Genomic DNA, 24,138 nt, shown 5'->3' on the forward strand with positions numbered 1-24,138 from the left:
GTCACTGTTATTGAAGATGATTCCAATGACAGAGAGGGAGTATTTATAGTTGAATAATTTCTTAAATAAGTGGAATTACCACCAACATTTATTTTGTCTCACAAGCAGTGATAAGAGCAGCATGCAGACCAGAGAGCTTGTAACGGGTGTCTGCAGAAGTGAGGAATGACATCATCCAGATGAGAGGCATGGAGCTGAAGGTGTGGGTGGATGGAGTGCAGCGCATCGTCTGTGGTGTCACCGAGGTCACCACATGTCAAGAGGTTGTGATCGCTTTGGCCCAAGCAATAGGTGAGACATTAAATCTGATTGTGAATAACTTGTAAATGTACCACAATGGCACCATTTTTAAAAGATCTTCTTTTCCATGTTTTGTATGTTCCCTTCCATGCTCCTTTTGTTCCTCCTTTCCTCAGGACACAACATAACACTCACTATGGTTGTCTCCTTGACAACAAGCCCTCATTGAGATCAGAGATTGAAAAAGTGAAATGCAGTATTGTCCCTTCTAGTCTCAGAGTTCGACCCTATCACCCTATACTGGAAAAAAATGGAGACTGTGTCTTATTCAATTATTTCATGAATAAGTACAATCTCTGTTCCACTGTGGCGCCTGGTCTTTAGTGAATGTCGGATGAATTTCCTTTGGAAAGTTAAATCTTTGTGTCACCATGTTTTTAGAGCTTTAGAGGTTCTCTGTTTAGCCATACACAGTTTGATTAAAGTTAAAGTGTGCAGTTTTTTGTTTGTTAAAATACCTGCTTCTTTCCCAGCTTAATATACAACTATATGTAAGCCATTCATAGGCTGATTTCCCCAGAGTGTAAAGGCTGTGGCTCCGCTAACAAACAATGCTGAGTTTGTTTGAACATCCTCATTAAGCCTAGTCCTGCAACACAGGCTCAACAAATGGCCAATAGGGGAAATTTGAGAAACTTGTTTGAATACAATACTTATTTTTGCAATTCATAGTGGTGATGCTACTGGTGCAGAAATTATGCACTTCATCTTGAACTGAAAATAGTTACAGTTGACACTACACAGAGCAAATGACAGATGTTTTAATAAGTATTTTAAAAATCATTGATAATGTAAAAGTATTGTATTGCAGGGCGGACTGGTCGCTATACGCTGATTGAAAAATGGCGTGAGACAGAGAGGCACCTGGCACCCCATGAGAATCCTGTGGTTTCTCTGAATAAGTGGGGTCAGTACGCTAGTGATGTGCAGTTGGTGCTTCAACGTACAGGCCCTTCTCTGAGCGAGCGCCCCACCTCGGACACCTCTCCGAGAGCCCCTGAGCGCAGCCTATATCGCCAAAGTCTTCCTCCCATGGCAAAGCTCCGGCCCACAGCCAACGATCGTTCCCTAAAACGCCGTGAACCAAAACGCAAGTCCCTCACTTTCACAGGTGGTGCTAAGGGGTTGCGTGACATCTTCGGGAAGAGTCGTGAGGGTGAGACCAAGCAAAGAACGGTGAACACAATCCGCAGCAGCACACCGGCACCTACGCAGGAGCTGTCCCTTCTGGTGCAGTTGCAGAAAGATAAACTGCGCGTCCTAGAGCAGAAACTGCAACGCTGTGAAACTGAGTTGCAGCAGCAATTGACGGAGGAAGAAGAAGAGGAGCTAGTCGAACTAGAGCAGCAGGTCCGCAGGAATGAGGCGGAGATGAAGGAGCATGAATTCTGGGAGAATGAGCTGCAGATTGAGCAGGACAACGAGAGGCAACTGCGTGCGCAGCTGCAGGAACTGCGTAGCCGTGTACAAGAGTGCGAGGAGCAGCTGGGAGAGTACCTGGCTCGTATTCAGTGCATGGAGGCAGGGCTGGAGGCAGAGCGCTTACAACAAGAGCTGATGGAAACGCGAATAGCAGATGAAATTGAGGTACAGTCGCGACTGGACAAGGCCCGTGCCGAGCTGGACGTGCAGGTGCAGCAGGCTGCAAGACTGGAGAGCAACTGCAGAGCTGTGGAGCTCTCGCTTGGGCAGTCAAACATTAGGCTACAGGTGAGATCACCTAAAGGAATATAACAATTCACTTACACTAACATTGCTGACTTTCTGACCAAGGTTTTGACTGAGGTTGCACTCACACTAGAGCTTTTGCGCTGCAAAAGTCCATTTGACATCAGCAAGCTTAATTTGGTTGGTGTGAAAGTGTCCAAACTCAGGTGCACAACAGTAAACCAAATACAAAGTATGCAGGTGTGGTTCGCAGTTGGTATGAAATAATTTTTTCCTAAATCGCAGAAGTGAATTGCTTTTAATGAATTGGGGAGCATGCAAAGATGAAATAGTGGATTTCTCTCTCTCAAAGATTAGGTTATATCTCAGGGGTGCCCAGTCCTGCTCCTGGAGGACCACTATCCTGAAGAGTTTAGCTCAAATCCTAACCAGTTAATCAAGGTCTTCAGGATCACTAGAAACTTTCATGCAAGTGTGTTGGGGTAGGTCGGAGCTAAACTTTGCAGGTCATTGGCCCTCCAGGAGCAGGATAGGACACCTCTATCATAGCTGCTTGTCTCCTTGGTGAGCAGTTCGCAATCTTTGCATTTCTTGCAGTGCATCAGTGGCAGATGATCTCAAGTGCCGTTCTCTGCGTATAAAGTTTTGTCAGTTAATCCAAAGTTCTTGTACCAAGTGTGACAACTGCCTCTGAGGAAAAGTGCTAATGAATAGCAAAACAATCATGAATAGCAAAACAATCATGACCAGTACTTTGTTTTATGCAGTAGAAGCATGGCCCTGCTGAAACCTAGTGAGCTACAGCTGCTTTGTTTTAGACTCTTTGACCTTAAGTTCCAACAATGCAACTAATCGGCTTTGCAGAATGTTAGGGACCAGGGTGGGGGGTGGAGGGTAGTGGTCACAGATGTTATGTAAAAGATCTTTGCCAGAGCTTACAGATGAAGTGAAGGAGTAGAATATGTTCCAGTACAGTTTGTATTCACCTGGAATGTTATATAAAACAGATACACTTGTATTTAGAGCACTAAGTTCTCTCTGGACTATCTTGGTACCAAATTAGATAGATGTCTTTTGGAGCACTCTTTTGGCCTTACTCTTTTTAAAAAAGTGTGAACATGGTAAGGTATGAGGGAAAACATTTGATTTGATTGTCTATTTTAGATGTTAGATTCTTTAACTTTTAATTGTTTGATTTAGGAGAGAGAGCAGGAGCTGGAACAATTAACTAAGGAGCTAAGGCAGGTAAACCTTCAACAGTTTATTCAACAGACTGGCACCAAAGTAACAGTTCTACCAGCAGACCCTGGTGAGGAGGAAGATAACACAGGTACAAACACATAAATATTCTGTTCTTTTCTTGATTTATGTAAATCAAATGTAACCAACCTATAACAAATGTCTCTAAATTCGATGTCAACTTTAAAGTATACTCTTTAACTAAAGTCTCTCTTTGTTTTGTCTCTGTAGAGTCAGAAAATCAGTCTGGATCTCTGAAGCGGCTTGGATCAGCCCGACAACTTCCCGCTGACCTACGAGTTCTGCAGAGCCCCCTGAACACGACCTTTAACCCGGAAGGCATCTATGTCTGATTTTGCACCGGCATCAACATCTAAATGCAGTCAATTTCCCACATGACTCCACATCACTCCGAGACCATGATTCAGAGTCTTCGGCGAGATCACACTCCTAGGAAATATAGAGGTATCTGTTGTTCACTCTACAGAAAATATGCAGTGAGCATGTTCACGGTGAAGATTCCTTCCTCTTGATGGCTGTTTGACTAATCCAACCCAATCAGTGCTTTCTCCAAATCCTACAAAGACAACTCCAGCTGAATGTATGCTCACTTTCACTGGACCCAAAACGCAGTAAGGCTTTTAACATGTATTGAACAAGGCAACTACTAAACTCATACAGAAAAAAAGGACAGAATACATGCTGCCTCAGCCTAAGTTCAATCCATTGACCTTTTGGTGCAAGTTAGAAAATGCAGCATCATGATGTCTTTCATTTCTAGAATGTTTCTCAATCTCCAGGTAAACCTCACACTCAATGCGATATGCAAGCAGCAGGATTTTAGGGAGATGCAAAGAGATCGTGGAGGATGATAAATTATGCAGTTTATGTTTTATGGCTCATAGTCGTGATGAAAGCTCATAGAAGTGATGAAAGCTCATAGAAAGGGGTGGGGTTTCGCCTTAGTTTGCACTTTATTGGCCAAAACATCTGCTGTGGAATTTCACAGAAATCTTAAAAGCTGAAGAATAATTTTCTGCGTTTGATCGCACTAATCAGGAAAACAGGTGCATGCGATATTTTAAAGTGTGAAAGTGACGAAGAGAGGTGTTTTTGCATGAAAGCAGCTTGTGACAAGTGAACTTTGTTACCTTTTAAAATGAAGCAACCTGATTTTGTGCTGAACTGCTTAGTTTAAAAAGTAGCCTTTTAAATAATGCAAGTACAGAACAATGTAGTTACACACAAGTCATTCTAATGACTGGTCTAGATCAATGTGTTCTGTCAGTAAACCTTTTTGGCCAATGAATGCATTTTATTTCTGTTTATTTCTGCAAGTTACTTTTTTTTATTTACCTGATCTCACTAAAATGCTATCCACATACTAGCAAAGATCACACTAGTTGCATATATTTTAAACTAAACTGTTTTACTAGTTTTCAGAACTATATTTTATTTCAGATTAAACCAAAGTGTTCTGGAAGTCATGAATGTAGAGATTTGTAATTGTGCAAAGGGATGCAGCTCCAAAATATTTTGTTGATGACATTTTTTTTTTTGTGAATGTTTTAACTGTAGTAGCACCTGCTTCCCTTAAAAACACATTCACAGAGATGCAGAATGACTCAATTTATTTTTAAATTTAGCAAGGAGCTCTTGATGGTGTGAATAAGGAATTGCTCATTTAGATTTGCTGCAGTTGCTTCTGGATTTGTTTGGATATTTTTGTAAACTAATTGAACTGATTTTATTTTTTTATTTTTTTTCTTCCAAAAAACACTTCTGGCAAAAGTTAACATTTTAACATGATCTTCATGGATGACTAAATCGTTGTATCTCTTCGTAAAAAAAGACAGGTTTGGTTTAAAGCCTTGCACATCATGTTAAGGTATCTATATGTTCAAAACAAAATCCATCTGCTTCTACATTTGGAATAGTTGTGTGTTGATTTCACACAGAACTGGTGCTCAGATGATCTACAAAAGAGCATTCGGTTGTCTGAATGCCGCAAGACTTTAAGAACCAAGTCATCTCTGTGTGACGAGGGGAATGTTTGAGACGCATGCCTTTCTTAAAAAAAGTGTAAATAGCATAAAGCAACATATCAATAAGTAGCAAAGATGACTATTTTTAACATGGATGAAAAAAAATTGCACAACACGCTTAACAGCTAATATAAACAATGTTTTTATTTTTAGCATTGTTAGGCTGCATGCACTGACGTTCAGTTTTAAGCTTGTGTGGCCTGAGGATCCACTTATGGCACTTAATACAGGTATAATCCTCAACGGGTTGTATTAAGGTGTAACATGGACTGTGCTAAATGCCCGTATAAATACTAAATGCCCGTATAAATATCGGTAACTCTTCCTTTTACAGTCCTGTTACCCATGTACATACTATGCACTTATTATAGTAATTACAATTACTGGGTAATAACTAGGTACTAACCCTGAACCTACCCCTAACCCATGTACTTACCTTATATTAGCCAGTACTTTCTAGGTAAGTACACTGTAAGTACACATAAGTACTGTACTGTAAAAGGAAGCGTTACCTAAATATCTGTGCAATTGTAACAGGCTTGAGGTGTGGGACTGATGTGTGTGCATTAGAAATTAACAGTGTGTATTCTATCACCTGCTGCTATACACACAGGTGTGACTAAAACAACATTAAGCTCAGCTGATAGTTTAGATCAAATGGCATTATGGATTGATATCTCTGGATCACAAGTTTTGACCTTTAAAGGGATACTCCACCCAAAAATGAAAATTCTGTCATCATTTACTCACCCTCAAGTTGTTGCAAACCTGTATGAGTTTCTTTCTTCTGCTGAACACAAAGCAAGATATTTTGAAGAACGATTGGAACTTTGGCACCATTGACTTCCATAGTATCCATGGAGTCAATGGTGCCAAACAACTGTTTGGTTCCAATCGTTCTTCAAAATATTTTCCTTTGTGTTCAGCAAAAGAAAGAAACTCATACAGGTTTGCAACAACTTGAGGGTGAGTAAATGATGACAGAATTTTCATTTTTGGGTGGAGCATCCCTTTAATGCAGTACGAAAATCCCTTTGGGCAACAAACTTCTATTCAGCTCCATTTTAAACAAACTACTTCATTCTTGAGAAGTGTCAAATGCCTGGAACACACATTGAAATGATTTATGGTGACATGTTTATCAAGCAGCATAAACTATTTATGCCATCAGTGGAAAAGATGCAGTAACATTGTAAAATGCTAAATAAATTTAGAATAGAGCATTGTTGTTTATTGTGTCCTTTTCTAGTTGCAGTCAAAAGCCTAGAACTTGTGTTAATTCTATGTGTGCGATTATCGAAATTATTACACAGCAGGTCAATCGGGATAATCTGTAGTCAGATATTTTTGTATAATAACCACAAAACTGACCATTGTCCCAGGCAACCAATTTTCAAAGTCACGATGTAACGGAAGTAGCGACAGATCCTTTCTTCCGTATTGTATAGTGAAAGTGAATTATTAAAAAGAAAAAGAAAATTGGGTGGGGGCTTTGTTGGGGGTTCTGTCCATTGGTTGTTTATTGGATGGAGGCAAATATGAATGCAAGTTTCATACGTTTTTTTGACCTGGTAATTTTTAATTAAAATATCACTCGACATATGCTGGACTTTCTTCATCCACTCATTAACCAATGGATAGAAGTAAGTCCCAGCTGTACACATTTTTTTTTTTTTTTCAATAATCGGTTTCACTCAGATGCACGTCACAATACGGAAGAAAAGATATGTTGCTACTTCTATTACATCGTGAGTGACATTAAGAATCTGAGGAACAGATTTTTTTTGTTTACGTTTACCGTTTAGAAATTCAGCCTGGCAACAGGTACAAAAAGTGTCCACAAAGCTGGTCCTAAAAATATCAGAACAATCCCAGTCTCAGCTTAATGAGGGGGTCCAGCTGGTTAAAGACCTGACTAAGTTCAAACACCTTGATTTCCCTGTTGGCTTCTTCCCAACAGAAGTCTAAGCTGCAAACACTGTGAATGCAAAGAGTGGCATGAGGTAGTTATTTTGCCCTGTTAGATGGATTTCACTCAAATCGAATGACTGCAGGCTTCTTCAGTGCAGAGGTGGAAAGTTCTGCTGAGAAAAGGAGAACTGCGTGCCGGGAACCAAACCCCACACAAACAATTACTTTCACCTCTACTCGATATGTGTGCATGACAGCAAGCATTAGTATCACATATATTCAACGCTCAATGCCTCATCCTCACTGGAGTCAGAAAACTTGACACTAACTTCCTTCGTCCTTGGCTAGATTCCTGTTTCTGTGCATTACCGAGTCAAAACACATCAAGGCTTACACATCCAGTAAACACACTTTTGGAGCCTTTTTTAAAATACTCATGAGCTAAGACTTTTGACTATCGCCATAAAGACACGAGTGGGCTGTCTGACCAACACGTTAAGTAGGTGAGAGGTGATCCCACCAGTGTATTCATCCATGGAAAAATACAGTGTTGTTGACATAATTGCAAACAAAGTTGTTCCCAAGCATATCTTGTTTTGTTGCTACTATTTTTTTTTACTACTTGCTCAGACAAAAATACTGCCTTCTGGCGATAATTATACTTTTTGCACAGCAGATAGCAAATCAAACTGGCAGTCTGTAGCATTTCTTGCACTTGCAATTTGTATCACACTGTCTTGTGAGCAGGCCACCTAAGGCTGAGACTCCATTTAAGCCCTGTCCAAAGTGGTGCCCTTGAGGAGCCATAGCTGGATGTCAATGGCCCTGTCCCAAATGGCACCCTAAGCCCTTGTGGTCTTCCTCAAAGTCCAGATTTTGTGACATAATGTCGCTTTGACTGCCGGGTAGAACGGTGGAAGTGCACAAAGAGGGCACTGTGAAACCTAAAAATACAAATGGGACACCCTACAGTTTTGTGGACTTAAGGGACACATGCTTGCTCACGGGGGCAGTGTGAGTCTGCAAGAAAGCAACGGCAAATGAAGTGTGCCATTTGGGACAAGGTTATGAACTCCACGAGACCATAGGTGCCTCATTTGTCATTTTAGAGTTCCAAAGGGTGCTCAAGTGTGCCTCCATGTGGCCAAATGAACTTTTAGCGGTATTTCACAGAAATGTCCACTTGGATGAGGACCACTGGGACTGAGGGTGCCATTTAGGACAGGACTCATCTTGATAAAGCTAACAAAAATCTTGGTTTATAAAGGGTTTTGTGTATTTTTCTCATTGGTTTACTGATTCGCCATCTCTTGAAATTTCCAGAGGTAGGAAGTTGTTCCTTCTGAACACCCATGAAATACACAGCAAGGTAAATGAACCAGGATGAAGACAATTTACATTAAACAAAGTACATTAACATCTACACACACATAATGCAAACATGGACTAACACTGTTTACAAGTTTCTTTATTCTGTTTCAGAATATTTCAGAATCTTTGTACAAACTAAAGCATATAAAAAGTGTGTCCTTTATAAAACATTGCCTTACTCTTTTTTTGTCGGGCACAAAACCAGCGTCCTGGCAAAAACATCATTTGATATCATGCCAAAGGTCACATCACATCCTCTCAACAAATCAATGATCCTGCAGAGATGAGAAGAGGCGTATTCCACACATCATCTGGTGGTTTTTCCATTCTCATGAACATCCATCCTAATAAAGAAAACACAGCGAGTAAACACAAAATGACTGATTAATGTGATCACAGGGTACCACAGTGAGACGAACGATGAGGTCAACACACCCATTTTCTTCTTTCAGATGTTGATAAAGTTCAGCCTTGTTATTCACTGAACTCAATCTTCCTGCAAACTCCTGATGCTTCCTGGAGTTGGCTTGAGTTATTCTGTTGGTCCAAAGGGTGAGTAGAGACACAGGACCTGCAAAACAAGAGACCATATTTGACAGCTGTTTCTCCTCGTACACAGATCTGATTGGCTGCTGTACCTCATATTGCCACATTCTAACTTGCCTTTTCATTCACTTTGGATGATGATCTTTCTGACTTGGCTTGTAGCTTCTAATTCTGAGAATAAAATTGATGCCGTGCACGTGCAGTACAAGTAACTCGACTGTGCTGATGTAGCTGGTGCTTTCTTCGCTAGTTTTCTCATTAAAGATTGATCATTAAAAACATCATGTAGGTCCACACACAATGGTCCATTAAAGTGTGTATGTATGTATGTATTCTTTTAGCAGAACATCTCACATTGCCCAAGGGTTTCTTGTAAAGCTAGGTTTATGGCTTTTAGATTGAAAGTTGCAATGCATTCTTGAGCATTTGAGATTCACCAAAAGTCATACATTCTTGTTCATTATGATATTTAATTCTTAAAATTATTTTTAAAATCTATAATCCAATGTGATTAATAAATAATAATATATTTAATATTTCTAGATTAATTTAATTTAATCATTAATAAAAACAAACTACATCACAACAGAGGATTGATAAAAAATAATAATAAAAAAACCATAAAAGTGAACCTTTAGATTTCTCCGGAGGCTGCTGCTCCTCTGTAGCTAAACGTGGTTTCTTGTTCAGGGGCTCCGGGGAGTCCGGTGAATCTTTGATGATTTCACATTCGCTCTGTTCATCCTTCTCTCGCTCCATTACCCCCTTCAGCCTGGAGGAGAAAAAGGACATACAGTATACATCAGAAACACACATATCAGGAGATTAATGAAGAAAGCAAAATCCCCCCTCATCAATCTACAAGTAGCTGCGGTTTGACAGATGTTAAAGGGGTCATATAATGCCATTTTTGTACAAGTTAAAATGAACGTTTAGGGTCTAAATGAAAACTTTGTAATATACTTGTATTAAAAATTCTCATTAGTATTTTAAGAAAACACTCATTTTACCTGGTCAAAATCAGCTGTTTTCAGCACGCCGTTTCAGTGCATATGCCTTTAAATAATAAACCCTGCCCCTCTATTCTGCGGGCGTTTAGACACAGCGCACGTGAAGTGTTGCCTTGACAACAGTTGAGGGTATATTTTGGAGAAAGAATGGCAGTCTCTTGAGGTGCGTTCCATTTGACAGGGTCCCTACGCAGTGTTCACTGCTCCCTACTCCCTGAACACGGTACATCAGTTGAAGTGGACTTCGCTGACAATAATCACTCATTTGGAATGCCCTGAAACGTCATCAAAGAAAGGCAACAACAGGCTCGCGCAGATTATGATATAACTTGATTAAATTTTGTCATTTACTTTCCTTTCTAATTTAAAATCATATAGGCCTATAGATACATTCATCACCACAACCGTTCATAAATACTCTAGTTTGTATAATAATAACAATATTTATGACTACTCAATGCATACGTAAACTCAGAGCCGTTAGAAATTTAAATTTAAAATCTCTTCCAACGGCTCTGCTCTATGGTTAGTTCAGACTGGTGACGCGGTGCACAATGACAGTTGGTTGATTTTCACTCTCTACTTCCTGTGAAGTGATGTATCGATGTTCCCTTATTCCCTATGCCGTTTGCAGTGCCCTTCAAACTGAACATGTTCGTTCTCTTCGGATTGGAATCTCACTTAAGATGGTAAAATACCCTGTGAAGTCCACTTCGCAGTCCACTTACGGTCGAATGGAACGCACCTTTGGAGTCTCTTGAGGACACATCTGTGCAATCGTATCAGTTTGAACCGGAGTCGCACCCGGAACAAGATGACGGCCGCAAAGAAGTTCGACAAGGCTCGAACAGGACGTTTCTGAATGGTTGGTTAATGTAATGTCACTTTGATCTATCTATGTATGCACTGGCAGGGTAGAGCAGTGAGATACGAACGCTGTGTTTACTGATGTATACGTTAGTTCATTGACAGATTGACGTTACAACTAATGGTCATGAAAAACTTGTTCCCGTGATTTGCAAAGATTAATATAAAGGTTAATACAACTTTACACTCCCTTCTTCTGGAGGCGCAGAGGGAACATAAATAGTTGGTACCGATTATTTTTTCAGGAGCAGCTTCTTAGCAAAACCAGCTTTATACTGACCCTCGTTTATAAAGAAGTCTACGATAAATTATTCCCGCAAACATGAAAGCATTGACGTTGATCGTGGGGAATATTCCCATCGTAAACAAAACTCAGCCACTGCGTCTTCAGCGTTTTGGATTTAGGAATATCAAAATGACTGCTGTGCTTGTTATTGCACCCAAGAACAGAACAACACAATCGCTTAGACGTCATTTTGCTCCAGTGTATCAACAATGACGGACTATGATGAGAGCTCGCTCAGGGCGGGTCTGTGTTGAAACTGCTGTCAATCAACAACCGTGGGAGGCGCGCCGTGTGACGTCACACGGTGAAACGGCTCGATTTGAGACAGGGGAATACATATAAGGACGGAGATTAAAACAAAACCACTGGATGGATTTTTATCATTAAATGGTGGTTGTGTGCAGGCACTGCCAACACACATTGCAGTACAATCAACTTGTAAAAGTGCATGTACCATTATATGACCCCTTTAATGTGAACGTCAGCATCTTGTTCATTAACACTAACCTCTCAGAGTCTGTAGTCCAGCCCTTCTCCTCTGTGTCCTTGCCATTTTTCTCAGTTTTGTCCTCTTTGTCCTCTCTCTTCCTTCCCCTTTTTTTCCTTTCCTCCTCCTCAGGTGGTTTGCTCCGACAAGCACTGATACAATCCAGCACACGTTGGTGCCGCTCACTGGTGCCCACATGAGTCTTCACTAACGTCTCCAACTCATTCCACATGATCCTATACTGCTCATCACTATATACATAAAACATCAGCATCAACATACATAGTAAACATGTATTCACTAATACGACTTTGCTCAATTGATTTTGACACAGCATGTGTGTGTGCATAAACTTTCCGTCTATTTAGGCAGCCTTGTTGTGAAAATAAATGAAAATCTCCATTTCAGTTAACATGCTTAGAAGGCAGCTGACTATGTAGGTAGTAGATAGCAAGGCAGCTCACTAGGTTTTGGAACAGAGCCACACAACAAGACAAAATCGAAACCTGATGTGATATTCTCACCGTTTGGGACCTTTTCCTCTGGAGCCCACGGTTGAAATGGGCAAAGGGTCACTCTTCCTCTCCATATCAACAAGATTATAGACAGTCTTCTGACAGGTAAGCACATCTTCATCTGTTAGAGTGTCCTTCACTATGAGGTTAGCTAACGGTACCACCTGGAATATACACACAAAGATGACCACAATACCCAAGAAAACACACACACACACAAACAGATCATGCACACAATATGCATGGCAAAAACTGTCCAAACATTCTTCAAAACAAGATTTGTTTATCAACCTTTTTGAAGGCCCCCAACTGTCCAACACAAGATTCAAAGCCCCCCTACATAACATAATATTAACAGAACTATATACAAATACAGTTTTTTATGATTCCATCATCCTGCGGCCCCCTTGGAAGTTTGCGGAGGCCTCCTAGTGGGCCCCTGCCCCCAGGTTGAGAACCACAGATTTAGATGTTGTCCCTCACCGCCTGCATGTTGAAGATGGTGGTCTGGGAGATGATCATTGGCCAGTATCGTGTGTGTCGTTCTAGTTGAGATTTGGCTCTCTCCACTGGAGCTCTGCCTGCTGCATCTACCATTGAGTCCGGGAATGGAGTCAGACGATTCTCACGCATAAACTCGCCAAAGTCCTGAAAAGAGATAGTAACAAGATTTACTCAGAAGCCACATGCAGGAAATGTAATGTATCAATTCTGCATTAACATTGCATGTTGTCACAATTTTTCCCTCAAATGAATTGGATTCATCTGTGGCTGTTGTGAACCGCAAAACGCTTCATCACTACTAAAGTACCTCTATGACAATGTTGAAGCTTTTGCCATTTTATTTGTTAGTTTATAGAGAAAGTTGTAATTACAAATTTGACAAAAACATACATGTTTTTTACAGGTTGGAAACACGTAATTATGGTTATCACTACATTATGTGAACGCAGTACAAGTCAGTAGGTCAAAGACAGTGCTTGTTGAGCTTACAGTGATACGGTAGTCGGTCACTCGGCCACCGCAGCCCTCACTGATGGAGGGCGGGTCCTCCAATGTTGAGCGTGTGCTGTTCAGGACATGCAGAAAGATTTCTCCTCCATGGCTGCTCAACATGTGACTGATGACCTTAGACCCTGACTTGCGGGGCTGCTCTAGTAGCACAGATCGACCTGGGAAGAAATAGGAAAATATACAATAAGGATGTACTTCCACAGTTTCATAGCCCAGCCTCTCTCTTTCTGTTACCAAAAATATTAATGAGTGAAACTGTATTCAATAAGAAAAAAGAGATTGTGCACACACACACACCATTCAACAGGAAGTTGGTGAGGCAGGAAGATGGCCGGCTGTTAACGTCCACTGGAGAAATACGATACGCCCCTGTGCAGTAATGCAGTTCTGCAAAAAGAAAGAAAAATCATGAATTTGTCATGTGGCAGAAAGAAGAAAACATTTCCCAGAGTTCCACTCACCTACACTGTTGGTGCGTGGAGTGCACCATTTGAGTGTGACAGTTTCCTTCAGCCCACTGTCTCTGCTGGTGCTGCCGGCCATGTGCAAATCACCTACACATGAGATAAACACAAAAATGAGTAACATTCTGCTAAATTTATCCTTTTCTTTCCCACATAACAATCTCAGATTTAGAACATGAATTTACAGAATTTTCATTATTTAATGAACTATCCCTTTAATTAAATCATTTATTACCGGTATATTATACTCAAATAATATATCTTCTAATAATATAAATATTTTCAAATAAAATATCTCATAAACATTGATAAAAAGGTTTTTACTTGATACAATTTGAAATTTAAAAGACTTTCTCAATATTTAATTAATAAAAAGTGGTAAGTATAGTAATAACATGTAAAACTTTGAAATGTCTTTATATTCACTCATTGATTAGAGGTTAATCATCAGATACAATATGTTTATTGTTGAAAATATAATGTACTGTATGATTGTTTTATAAGCTTATGTTCCACGGGTCAAAACTGACCCGGAATGTGATAATTGTTTTTTGGGTTTTTTTTGCATTCTTTTTTTAATGCGTTATAAAGGTTGAGAACAGATGCTAATGTCCAAATGATTTATGCAGTGAAATGTAGGCTGTGTTGGATTTTTGATGCAAAAAATATATATATTTGTTTAATGCGTTATAAAGGTTGAGAACAGATGCTGTGGTCTAATGTCCAATTAATTTATGCAGTGAAATGTAGGCTGTGTTGGATTTTTGATGCAAAAGACTGATTTACTCACCACTCTTAATAAATTCCATATGTGCATCACGATGGTGCAGAAGCTCAACGTCGTAATTTGCTGAAGTGTTAGCATGCTGCTCCTCCTTCTCACACATGTACATACACACACAAATACACATACGCATCAGCAGCTGGGCCTCTACACTACTAACACATCACAATCTACTGCTGCTTTCATGTTTGAAGAGCACAGATTATAAAATAACTGTGCCCTCACAGATATGATGTCCACAAAGGCCTCGGAGTCTCCAAGCTGGTTCATATGCTGTGGAGATCAGAGGCTGTAAGCAACAAATAGAGCTTACACACACATTAAGAACAGGAGAAGAGAGGAGAAGGACTGGGAGAACAGAGACAGGTGGACTCCATGGAGCAGGACGTTTCATCCCTGGGGTCACTGGCCTCAAACACACATCTTAAAACTACTGTGTGTTTCTGCAGGGACCTGCAGCTTTTAAAAACACAAGCGACCAGAACAAGAAAACACACTTCACATCCGGCCACACCCAGCCAGGGCAAAATACATCACCCAGAAAGAAGAAAGAGATAGAGATAGCAAAAGAGAAATACCCCCGATAGAGAATAAGTCTGGGGGCTGAAAGGGGATCTAAAGGGTCAATTGTTCATCCAGCTGGGTGCTAATCTACACTCTGGAGAGCATGGATGTGTGGAATTATTCCTTCAGAATTGTTTAAGTCAACATGAAATGGCTTTCGCAACCCATTTAACTTCCCTGATGTGATGAATTTTAAAGTGAAACTTATTGTTCAAAAAGGGTGTGGGACCTGATTTTATCCATTAAGAATTGACTGGATCATAAAAAATGGATATTGATCAGTGTGATCCAAACAAGTTCTGTTCTGTTCACTGTTTCAAAAACTAGATAAATCAGCCGGAATTGTTAAAGCATTAATCTGATTCACTTACTGAATCGCAAATTATTAAAAACAGTGTGTGTAAACACTTTTTTGCAAGAATGATATTATATGTACCTTAGATTTCTGTTCAAATCTAAAATGATTTGGGGACAGAAAGCTGAGAGCAATAACAGCAATCAAATAGAAATACTTCCTTTAAAGTACTAAATTCTTAATGGAACCATTAAGAATTTGAATCAGAATTGCTAAATCTGACTTTTATTTCAGAGCTTCTTAGTGCATCCAAATAAAAACCCTTTTTTCTTTAAAATCTCTTATTTAAGACTGACCAACATTAAATTACAACATTGAGTACTGACAAGATTTTAGAAAATCTGCATTACCTACCAGAGTAGCCAAAAGTGATGCAAAATAGTCATTTCAAGGCAGAGTAATATTCAAACAAAGTGTAAAAATTTCTTTTTTGTAATAACAATAACATACATAATAACTGTGCATAATAAGATCAGAAATGTGCATTAGGAAACTATATAAGGTAAATTTTGATTTCATGTTGACTTCATGCATTAAATAAACTAATGAATAATATTTCATATATAATTTTAAAAACTACTTTCCTTAATAGGCCTTATATTTTTTACACTGTAAACATACAACAGTATTATTCAAATGTATTATCTGTGCTTAGGAAAGAGCATTTCAAATTATTATAGCCCAATTAAATGTATTATGTAAATGTATCTTTGAAGCTCCATTAATAATCAGAGATTAGCAAGAGCTGGATGAGGGGGTGGGGTTTTGATCTGGATAAGTAATAGTAGCTCTTGTAAAGTACTGACCTGCTCACAGACATTTAATGTAGGCTAGCAAAACAAACAATAAACCATGAAAACAGCAGCTGTGTAAGCAACCGATATAGTGAGAAAGAGAGAGACAGGCAGAGAGGAGACTGTTTGACAGTCAGTCTGACCTTCATTGGGATGTTTGTGATGGTGGTTGAGGCCAAATCAAAGTGCTGCTGAACCAGCACATTCAGTTTGCAGGCTAGATAGCGTCCAGCTCGCACACTGTGAACCTCACTGCTCAACACTGATGAGAGCTGCACACACAGAGAAGACAAAGAGACATTACTACACAATAGTGACAACACATTTGCAGTATAGTTCTTTTTAATACTGAACCTGAAAAATAACACATAATAGCAAGTGAAGTTTGAAAGCATAAAAGCAGAATGCTTGAAAAGTAGAGTTGGGAATCAAAAACTGGTACTTTTTTAGAATCGTTTTGTCTGATATTTAAAAATACTTCTGTTTCATAAAAGTTATAATGTTGTCAACAATTATGGAGCTGGTTCATTTGATTAAAGGCTCAGAACTCTCTATAGAAGATTTTTTAAAATATCTCATTATGTAAATCCCAATGGAAATTCATTTGCATTTAGCGCTAATGCAGAGAGAGATGCTACCTCTTTCTTTTGCCGATCCGAGACCAGAGTGTCATCACCCTGCGGGTAGATGTGGACCAGCACAAGCTCACACTGCTGAATCGGCATCATTCTGCACAGTAAAAAAAAAAAATAACAGTAAGAATACGAGCCTGCTAATTGTGTGAGAATAAAAGTGACTCCAGCACTCAGAGGTATCAGAACTGACCTGTCAGAGCCAGCTGCCAGTTTGTTCTGCTCTTGAATGGTTTCCAGCACACAGTCCTCTAGCATTCTGACATGAGTGTCACTAAGAGGGAGAGACAGATATATATATATATATATATAAAAATAAAACAAAGAGAAAACCGATTTTCATTCAAAAAAATCGTCGTAAACTACACATTCGAGTTAATCGATAAAATCTATTTATCGCCCAGCCCTAATATATATATATTATATATATATATATATTATATATATATATAAATATAATATATATATTAGGGCTGGGCAACAAATCGATTTGATCGATTTTATCGATTTATCTTATTTATATATATATATATTTATTTATATATTTATATATATATGTTTATTTATATATATTGATTTATTTATATATATATATAATATATAATATATATATATTAGGGCTGGGCGATAAATCGATTTTATCGATTAACTCGAATGTGTAGTTTACGCGAGTTAGGGCTGGGCGATAAATCGATTTTATCGATTAACTCGAATGTGTAGTTTACGCTGATTTTTTTGAATCGATAAAATCGAATGTGTAGTTTACGCCGATTTTTTTGAATGAAAATCGGTTTTCTCTTTAACAACCGCCGACGCGCCAATCTGGGCTCCCGTAGTTCCGACCGGGCTCAGCGCTTGCCATGATGGCAAATGAACAAGACCACGGCAGCAGAAGCACACCCGCCGAAAACATTTACAAACTGAATCTGCAGGGCCGCCAACTCTCACGAGTTCACTGTGAGAGACGCAATTGTCACTTTTTACACGCTCTCACGCACACATCCATTTTCTAACGCAGAGAAACATCGCGAAGCAAAGATCAAGAGGACACTGACACCGACAGACTAGACAGAGCAGGTTACTATTGATATGAAACAGATTCTCAGCTCTCAGATTCGGTCAATTTTAATACGAAATTCAAACAATAAACACAGTTTTGGCGCTTGTAAATGTGACGTGAAAGATCGCTGACAGATCTCAGTTCAAGCGGCACATGAACCGATCATCTGTTACTCTTACTAACTTACCCAAATGTAATAAAATCGATCGATCAGTGTTTTTCAACCGCGGAAAGATGTCCATAAAACAGCTGGAGAACAACATATGTCACGTAACGTTACATTTACCTCAGGAATGCCTTTTAATGACCCATAGCACGCATGTTAGTTGGACTTAAAATAATTGCTATAGAGAGGAGTATTTTGCTAAATATGATAATTATATTATACATTTATTATATTTTACCTATATAATTAAAATATTATAACGTTGTTTGTTATTATAAAAAACGCATTATGTTTAATTTTAATTAGTTTTAACCTTTAATAATAATAGCTGAGAGGGCTCTCTGTATGTTTACAGCATTAGGTGATTTATTTTTGGAGAACAATTAACATAACACATTAACGTATCTACTGTACCTAATATTTATCCAAAGGAATTGATATTGAATCAATATCAGAATCAAAATCACAAGAATTGAATTGAAATTGTGAAATTTGTGTTAAGCAATAATAAAAACAGTAGCGTACCAGTCTTTGTACCATGTAAACATTGTGTTTATAGTTAATAAACTTGATACAATTATGTTTAGTTACCAAATAATTTGACAATCACAATAAACTTATTGTGATGCAAGTTTTTTTTTTTTTTTTTACACATCCCCCCAATCCACCCATTTTATGTTATGTTATGTTACATTTACACTATTTACAAAGACTGGGCCTGCCCTCTTGTCTTTTTGGCTTGTTGTTTCTGATTACACTTTAACCCTCTGGGGTCCTTCATTTCAGGGTCACACTCAGGGTCTTCGGGACCAAATGGTCCGGAAGGGTTTGATTCATATTTATTAAAAGAAAATCATATATATATTTTTTTTACTTGTTTTTTATAAACAAAAATTCTTTTATTTTTTGGTGTTTTGAGAAAATTTTATGATTTATAAATAATATTTATGCAATAATTATGACCCATTTTTTCCCATTGAATATAATATAATTTGCTTTATAAATATGTTTTTTTTTTTTTTTTTTTTTTTTTAAAGCTGTATTTCATTTTAGAGTCAAGCCTAGGCCTCATGAAAACAATTTTTGAAATGAGATGGATGCCATCTGCTGGACACACTGAGCATTTTTATCACGCAATAGCACATTTTTACCACTAGTGGATTTACAGCTCTCTGTAGAAAGGGTTCAGAATTCTTGTGAGTTTTGCACATCTTTGACAATTTTTTTCAGGTTGTTGATTTTAAAATATAATAACAGATTCTCAAAGACTATTTTTTGTCTTTTTTTTGTTTGTTTGTTTGGTTTAAATGGTAATTTGAACTGCCAGTTTTACTTTATAATACAGTCAAACCTGAACATTGCATTAGAAAGAGAACAAATGGAAAGCATTTTGTTACCCAATGTTTAATTCTAACTTATTTGATTCATTGATTTGATTTCACATACTTTCACATTTCTCTGTTACAGTTTCACATTACCCTATGTCTGTTTGTGTGTGTGAGTTTGTCTATTTTACAACCTTGATGGCTTACAGACTCATGCTTTCATTGCTGTGCACTTTATGTCTTACATTGATGAATAATTGCTTTTATTTCAGACATTTCCCAAAATTAGCTTTCATTTGTGTGTGTGTGTGAGTGTGTGTGTGTGTATGTGTGTGTGTCTGTTTTGCACTCTTGATGTTTTAGAGATTCACCCCTTCACTGTTGAGTCCTTTTTTCTGCATCCTGGCTGATTTGTAGATTGTATGCAAAAAAAAAAAAAAACTCTGACAATTTCCCATTCATTTCCTATGGGGGTCATTTTTGACCAAAGAGCAGAAGTGTGACGACCACTTAGCATGCTTGGATCATGACCTCAATATTTTTTGTTTGTTCACATACCTAATACCATAAAAGTCACCCAGTTTCGTAACATTCCGATGAAGCTGTGATTTTTAAAAATTCAAAACATATTTATGTAATCTGAATTTATTAGTGTGTTTGTGTATAAAAGGGTGTGTGTGTGTGTGTGGATGTGTCTGTTTTGCACTCTTGATGTTTTATAGATTCACCCCTTCACTGTTGTGTGCTTTTTTTCTGGATCGTTGCTGATTTGTTGATTGTACGCACAAAACAACTCTGTATTGTCACATTTTTGTCAATTTCCCATTCATTTCCTATGGCGGGTCCATTTGGACCCGAAGACCCTGAGTGTGACCATTTTTTTTACAACCACTTAGACTATTCAAATCCTGTCCCCAATTTTTTTGGGTGTTCATATACCAAGTACCAACAAAGTCACCAAATTTCGGACCATTCCGATGAAACTATGATTTTACACATTTTTTTATTTAAATTCTTCGGGTCCATTTGGTCCGAAGAACCCCAGAGGGTTAATCCAGATAATATCCCAGAAGAGAATATAAAAACAAAATAAAGTTAAAACTTGTTTTGAACAATTTCTTTGTCATCTGCAGATTGATTTTAAGTAGGGAGAGAAAAAAAATCGATTTAAATCGTAAATCGGATTTTTTTTTTAGGCCATATCGCCCAGCCCTAATATATATATATACACTCACCGGCCACTTTATTAGGTACCCCATGCTAGTAACGGGTTGGACCCCCTTTTGCCTTCAGAACTGCCTCAATTCTTCGTGGCATAGATTCAACAAGGTGCTGGAAGCATTCCTCAGGGAGTTTGGTCCATATTGACATGATGGCATCACACAGTTGCCGCAGATTTGTCGGCTGCACATCCATGATGCGAATCTCCCGTTCCACCACATCCCAAAAATGCTCTATTGGGTTGAGATCTGGTGACTGTGGAGGCCATTTTAGTACAGTGAACTCATTGTCATGTTCAAGAAACCAATTTGAAATGATTAGAGCTTTGTGACATGGTGGAAGTAGCCATCAGAGGATGGGTACATGGTGGCCATAAAGGGATGGACATGGTCAGAAACAATGCTCAGGTAGGCCGTGGCATTTAAACGATGCCCAATTGGCACTAAGGGGCCTAAAGTGTGCCAGGAAAACATCCCCCACACCATTACACCACCACCACCAGCCTGCACAGTGGTAACAAGGCATGATGGTTCCATGTTCTCATTCTGTTTACGCCAAATTCTGACTCTAACATCTGAATGTCTCAACAGAAATCGAGACTCATCAGACCAGGCAACATTTTTCCAGTCTTCAACTGTTCAATTTTGGTGAGCTCTTGCAAATTGTAGCCTCTTTTTCCTATTTGTAGTGGAGATGAGTGGTACCCGGTGGAGTCTTCTGCTGTTGTAGCCCATCCGCCTCAAGGTTGTGCGTGTTGTGGCTTCACAAATGCTTTGCTGCATACCTCGGTTGTAACGAGTGGTTATTTCAGTCACTGTTGCCCTTCTATCAGCTCGAACCAGTCTGGCCATTCTCCTCTGACCTCTGGCATCAACAAGGCATTTCCGCCCACAGAACTGCCGCTCACTGGATGTTTTTTCTTTTTCGGACCATTCTCTGTAAACCCTTGAGATGGTTGTGCGTGAAAATCCCAGTAGATTAGCAGTTTCTGAAATACTCAGACCAGCCCTTCTGGCACCAACAATCATGCCACGTTCAAAGTCACTCAAATCACCTTTCTTCCCCATACTGATGCTCGGTTTGAACTGCAGGAGATTGTCTTGACCATGTCTACATGCCTAAATGCACATAGTTGCCGCCATGTGATTGGCTGCTTAGAAATTAAGTGTTAACGAGCAGTTGGACAGGTGTACCTAATAAAGTGGCCGGTGAGTGTATATATACACAACCTATCATTCAGAAGTTTGGATAGCAAGACTTTTTATGTTTTAGAAAGAAGTCACTTCATGTTCATGCAGTAAAATGCAGTAAAAACACTGATACTGTGGAAATGTTTCACATTTTAAAATAATTGTTTTCTATTTTAAAATACTTTAAAAAGTAATTTATTTCTGTGATGACAAATATCTCTAAAAAAATTATATATATATTTTATTTAAACCCATGAAAATGCAGATCATGTTGTAAATAATAGCGAAAAATAACTTTTTAAAAACTCTTGTTCTACCCCTTAGCAGATTTTGACTATATATACACAAGTATAGTGCTTACCTTTTGGCATTGGTGAGACAGATAATGCGCCCCCTATTGGCCACTCTGTCAGCCGTGTCCATCAGAGCAGTACGAGCCTCATGCTGATATTCTGTAATCTTACACAGTGATTCTACAGCCGCCACCAGCCCATGCAGGACACTGCAGCATTCAGGATCCTGACGAGGGTTTGGAGGCCCAACAGCTGCCAAAGCAGCCATCAGCTGACAAACAGCACAGATATACACTTAAAGGGATACTCCACTTTTTTTGGAAATAGGCTCATTTTACAACTCCCCCAGAGTTAAACTGTTGAGTTTTACCGTTTTTGAATCCATTCAGCCGATCTCCGGTTCTGGCGGTACCACTTTTAGCATAGCTTAGCATACATCATTGAAGTGAAAATAGTTCCGTTGTGTTGACGGAAGGTGGCCTATTTTCAGGCGCTGCGTCATATCATTACGCCTGCTGCTCTCATGGTTCGGCAGTGAAGTTTCTTGATTATTACGCAGGAATGAGAGTATAGTTCCTAGCCATATCAGCCTAGAAAATCGCAACTTTACATTTTCCGTCGGTCTTAGTGCACGATGTAACTACAGAAGAGTCAAGTTTTAAATAGGAAAAATATCGAAACTCTTTGGTCATTTTCTTTTTAGAAATGCTAATGGTCTTGTCCACTTCAATGATGTATGCTAAGCTATGCTAAAAGTGGTACCGCCAGAACCGGAGATCGGCTGAATGGATTCAAAAATGGTAAAACTCAACAGTTTAACTCTGGGGGAGTTGTAAAATGAGCCTATTTCCAAAAAAAAGTGGAGTATCCCTTTAACACTAATTCAACACAATGCTCAGATTACTCTGGTACAAGAAAGGTGCTTGATATGGACATGCAGAGTGACAGATGTGCGTTTTACCTCCTGCGTGCTCTGATCTTGCTGCTTCCAGCTGTTCAAGATGTGAACCTCAGAATCGCTCACAATGTAGTTCACCTGAGAGACATTAAATGAATAGTTGAAACAGAAATGTAATTCTGTCATTATTTACTTAACCGCAATTAATTCCTAATTTACATCCTACTTTTTTTCCACCATAGAACATAAAAGGAGCATTTTTGAAGAGTTTTCCATACAAAACAGTTCATTCATAGCGACGATACCTATAAACAGCGCCAGTTTCCATTCACTCACCAGTTTCTTGGTGGGATAAATGTCGTACAGGATTCGACAGTACTCCATGGAGCACTCAATTGCACACGTCCAGAGAGATTTGGAGACTGGAGCCAGAGGAATCACGCCCTGTGAACGGCTTTTGGTCAGCATGTCACATTCAATCAGCTGTCGGCTGGACTCTGCCATGTACGGGCAGTGATCGACCACAAAGGCCGTCTTGTGTGAAACTGAGAACATCCTCATCCTGGTCATGCAGCGCAGAGACTGTAAAAAATAAAATAGGCACTTGAAATATATGGATTTATGGCAAGAGAAGCAAACCCTGCTCCTGCTCACTGTCCTGCAGAGTTTAGCTCCAACCCTGGGCCTGGTCAAAGACACATAAACATCCTAATCGATTAATTGAAAATTACAGGCAGGTGTGTTGGAGTAGAGTCGAAACTGAACTATGCAGGAGCAGACTACCCTTGTTATATGGCCTCATGTTTTCAACTTCAAGAGAGGTATGAATAAATTAACGTTATACATAGAGAGAGAGACATAAAATATAGTAAATAAGTATAACGAAAGTATATAATAAGAATAGGGTATATATACAATTATAAAAATACACACATAACAATAGCTAACATTTTAACTTATGCTACTCCTTATGAAACATTAATGCATTTCATGGTCAGTATATACTGTAAAAAAACAGTATTACATGTAAATAAACCTGTCAACAGAGTAAGGTTAACGTACACAAACAACGAACGTTAGCCTAGTTAAACATAGGTTGACAATACACTAGACATGTCTTTCTGAAAAGACAA

At 38.9% G+C, this 24,138-nt stretch overlaps 2 protein-coding genes across 5 annotated transcripts in view; one reads left to right on the forward strand and one right to left on the reverse strand.

Moving 5' to 3' along the window:
* rassf8b (Ras association domain family member 8b) overlaps positions 1-24,138 on the forward strand; it is a 234,288-nt gene that overhangs the window by 8,055 nt on the left and 202,095 nt on the right. Inside the window, exons 2-6 of one of the 4 annotated variants that reach the window (XR_008804114.1) lie at positions 109-291; positions 1,112-2,010; positions 3,169-3,298; positions 3,439-3,678; positions 3,710-4,766. Coding sequence is in view for 2 of the 4 variants with exons in the window: in XM_056237382.1 (XP_056093357.1) it covers positions 180-291; positions 1,112-2,010; positions 3,169-3,298; positions 3,439-3,560 (1,263 nt within the window). In the remaining 2 variants the exon portion in view is untranslated. The other 3 variants (XR_008804115.1, XM_056237382.1, XM_056237381.1) reach the window with 3 other exon arrangements.
* On the reverse strand, positions 8,616-23,616 carry ints13 (integrator complex subunit 13). The gene is made up of 16 exons (XM_056237379.1): positions 23,342-23,616; positions 23,069-23,143; positions 22,176-22,378; positions 17,046-17,126; positions 16,859-16,949; positions 16,364-16,492; positions 14,514-14,598; positions 13,721-13,813; positions 13,557-13,646; positions 13,239-13,417; positions 12,729-12,893; positions 12,255-12,409; positions 11,751-11,981; positions 9,713-9,852; positions 8,970-9,105; positions 8,616-8,878 (listed from the first exon to the last, which is right to left on the reverse strand). Exons 1-16 carry the CDS (start codon positions 23,573-23,575, stop codon positions 8,842-8,844), a joined length of 2,124 nt encoding a protein of 707 aa, XP_056093354.1. The 5' UTR covers positions 23,576-23,616; the 3' UTR covers positions 8,616-8,841.

This window comes from Rhinichthys klamathensis, unplaced genomic scaffold (assembly GCF_029890125.1).
Source record: "Rhinichthys klamathensis goyatoka isolate OS25496 unplaced genomic scaffold, OSU_Roscu_1.1 h1tg000485l_1, whole genome shotgun sequence".
Taxonomy (NCBI): domain Eukaryota; kingdom Metazoa; phylum Chordata; class Actinopteri; order Cypriniformes; family Leuciscidae; genus Rhinichthys; species Rhinichthys klamathensis.

Bases quoted from the DNA above. Each gene is read 5' to 3' on its own strand.
- ints13 (XM_056237379.1), bottom strand. From the start codon at position 23,575: ATGACCAGGATGAGGATGTTCTCAGTTTCACACAAGACGGCCTTTGTG. The intron at 13,647-13,720 runs GTGAGTGGAACT...TTCTTTTTGCAG, and splicing joins TCCACGCACCAACAGTGTAG to AACTGCATTACTGCACAGGG. The intron at 9,853-11,750 runs GTTAGTGTTAAT...TTTCTCCTCCAG, and splicing joins TGGACTACAGACTCTGAGAG to GCTGAAGGGGGTAATGGAGC.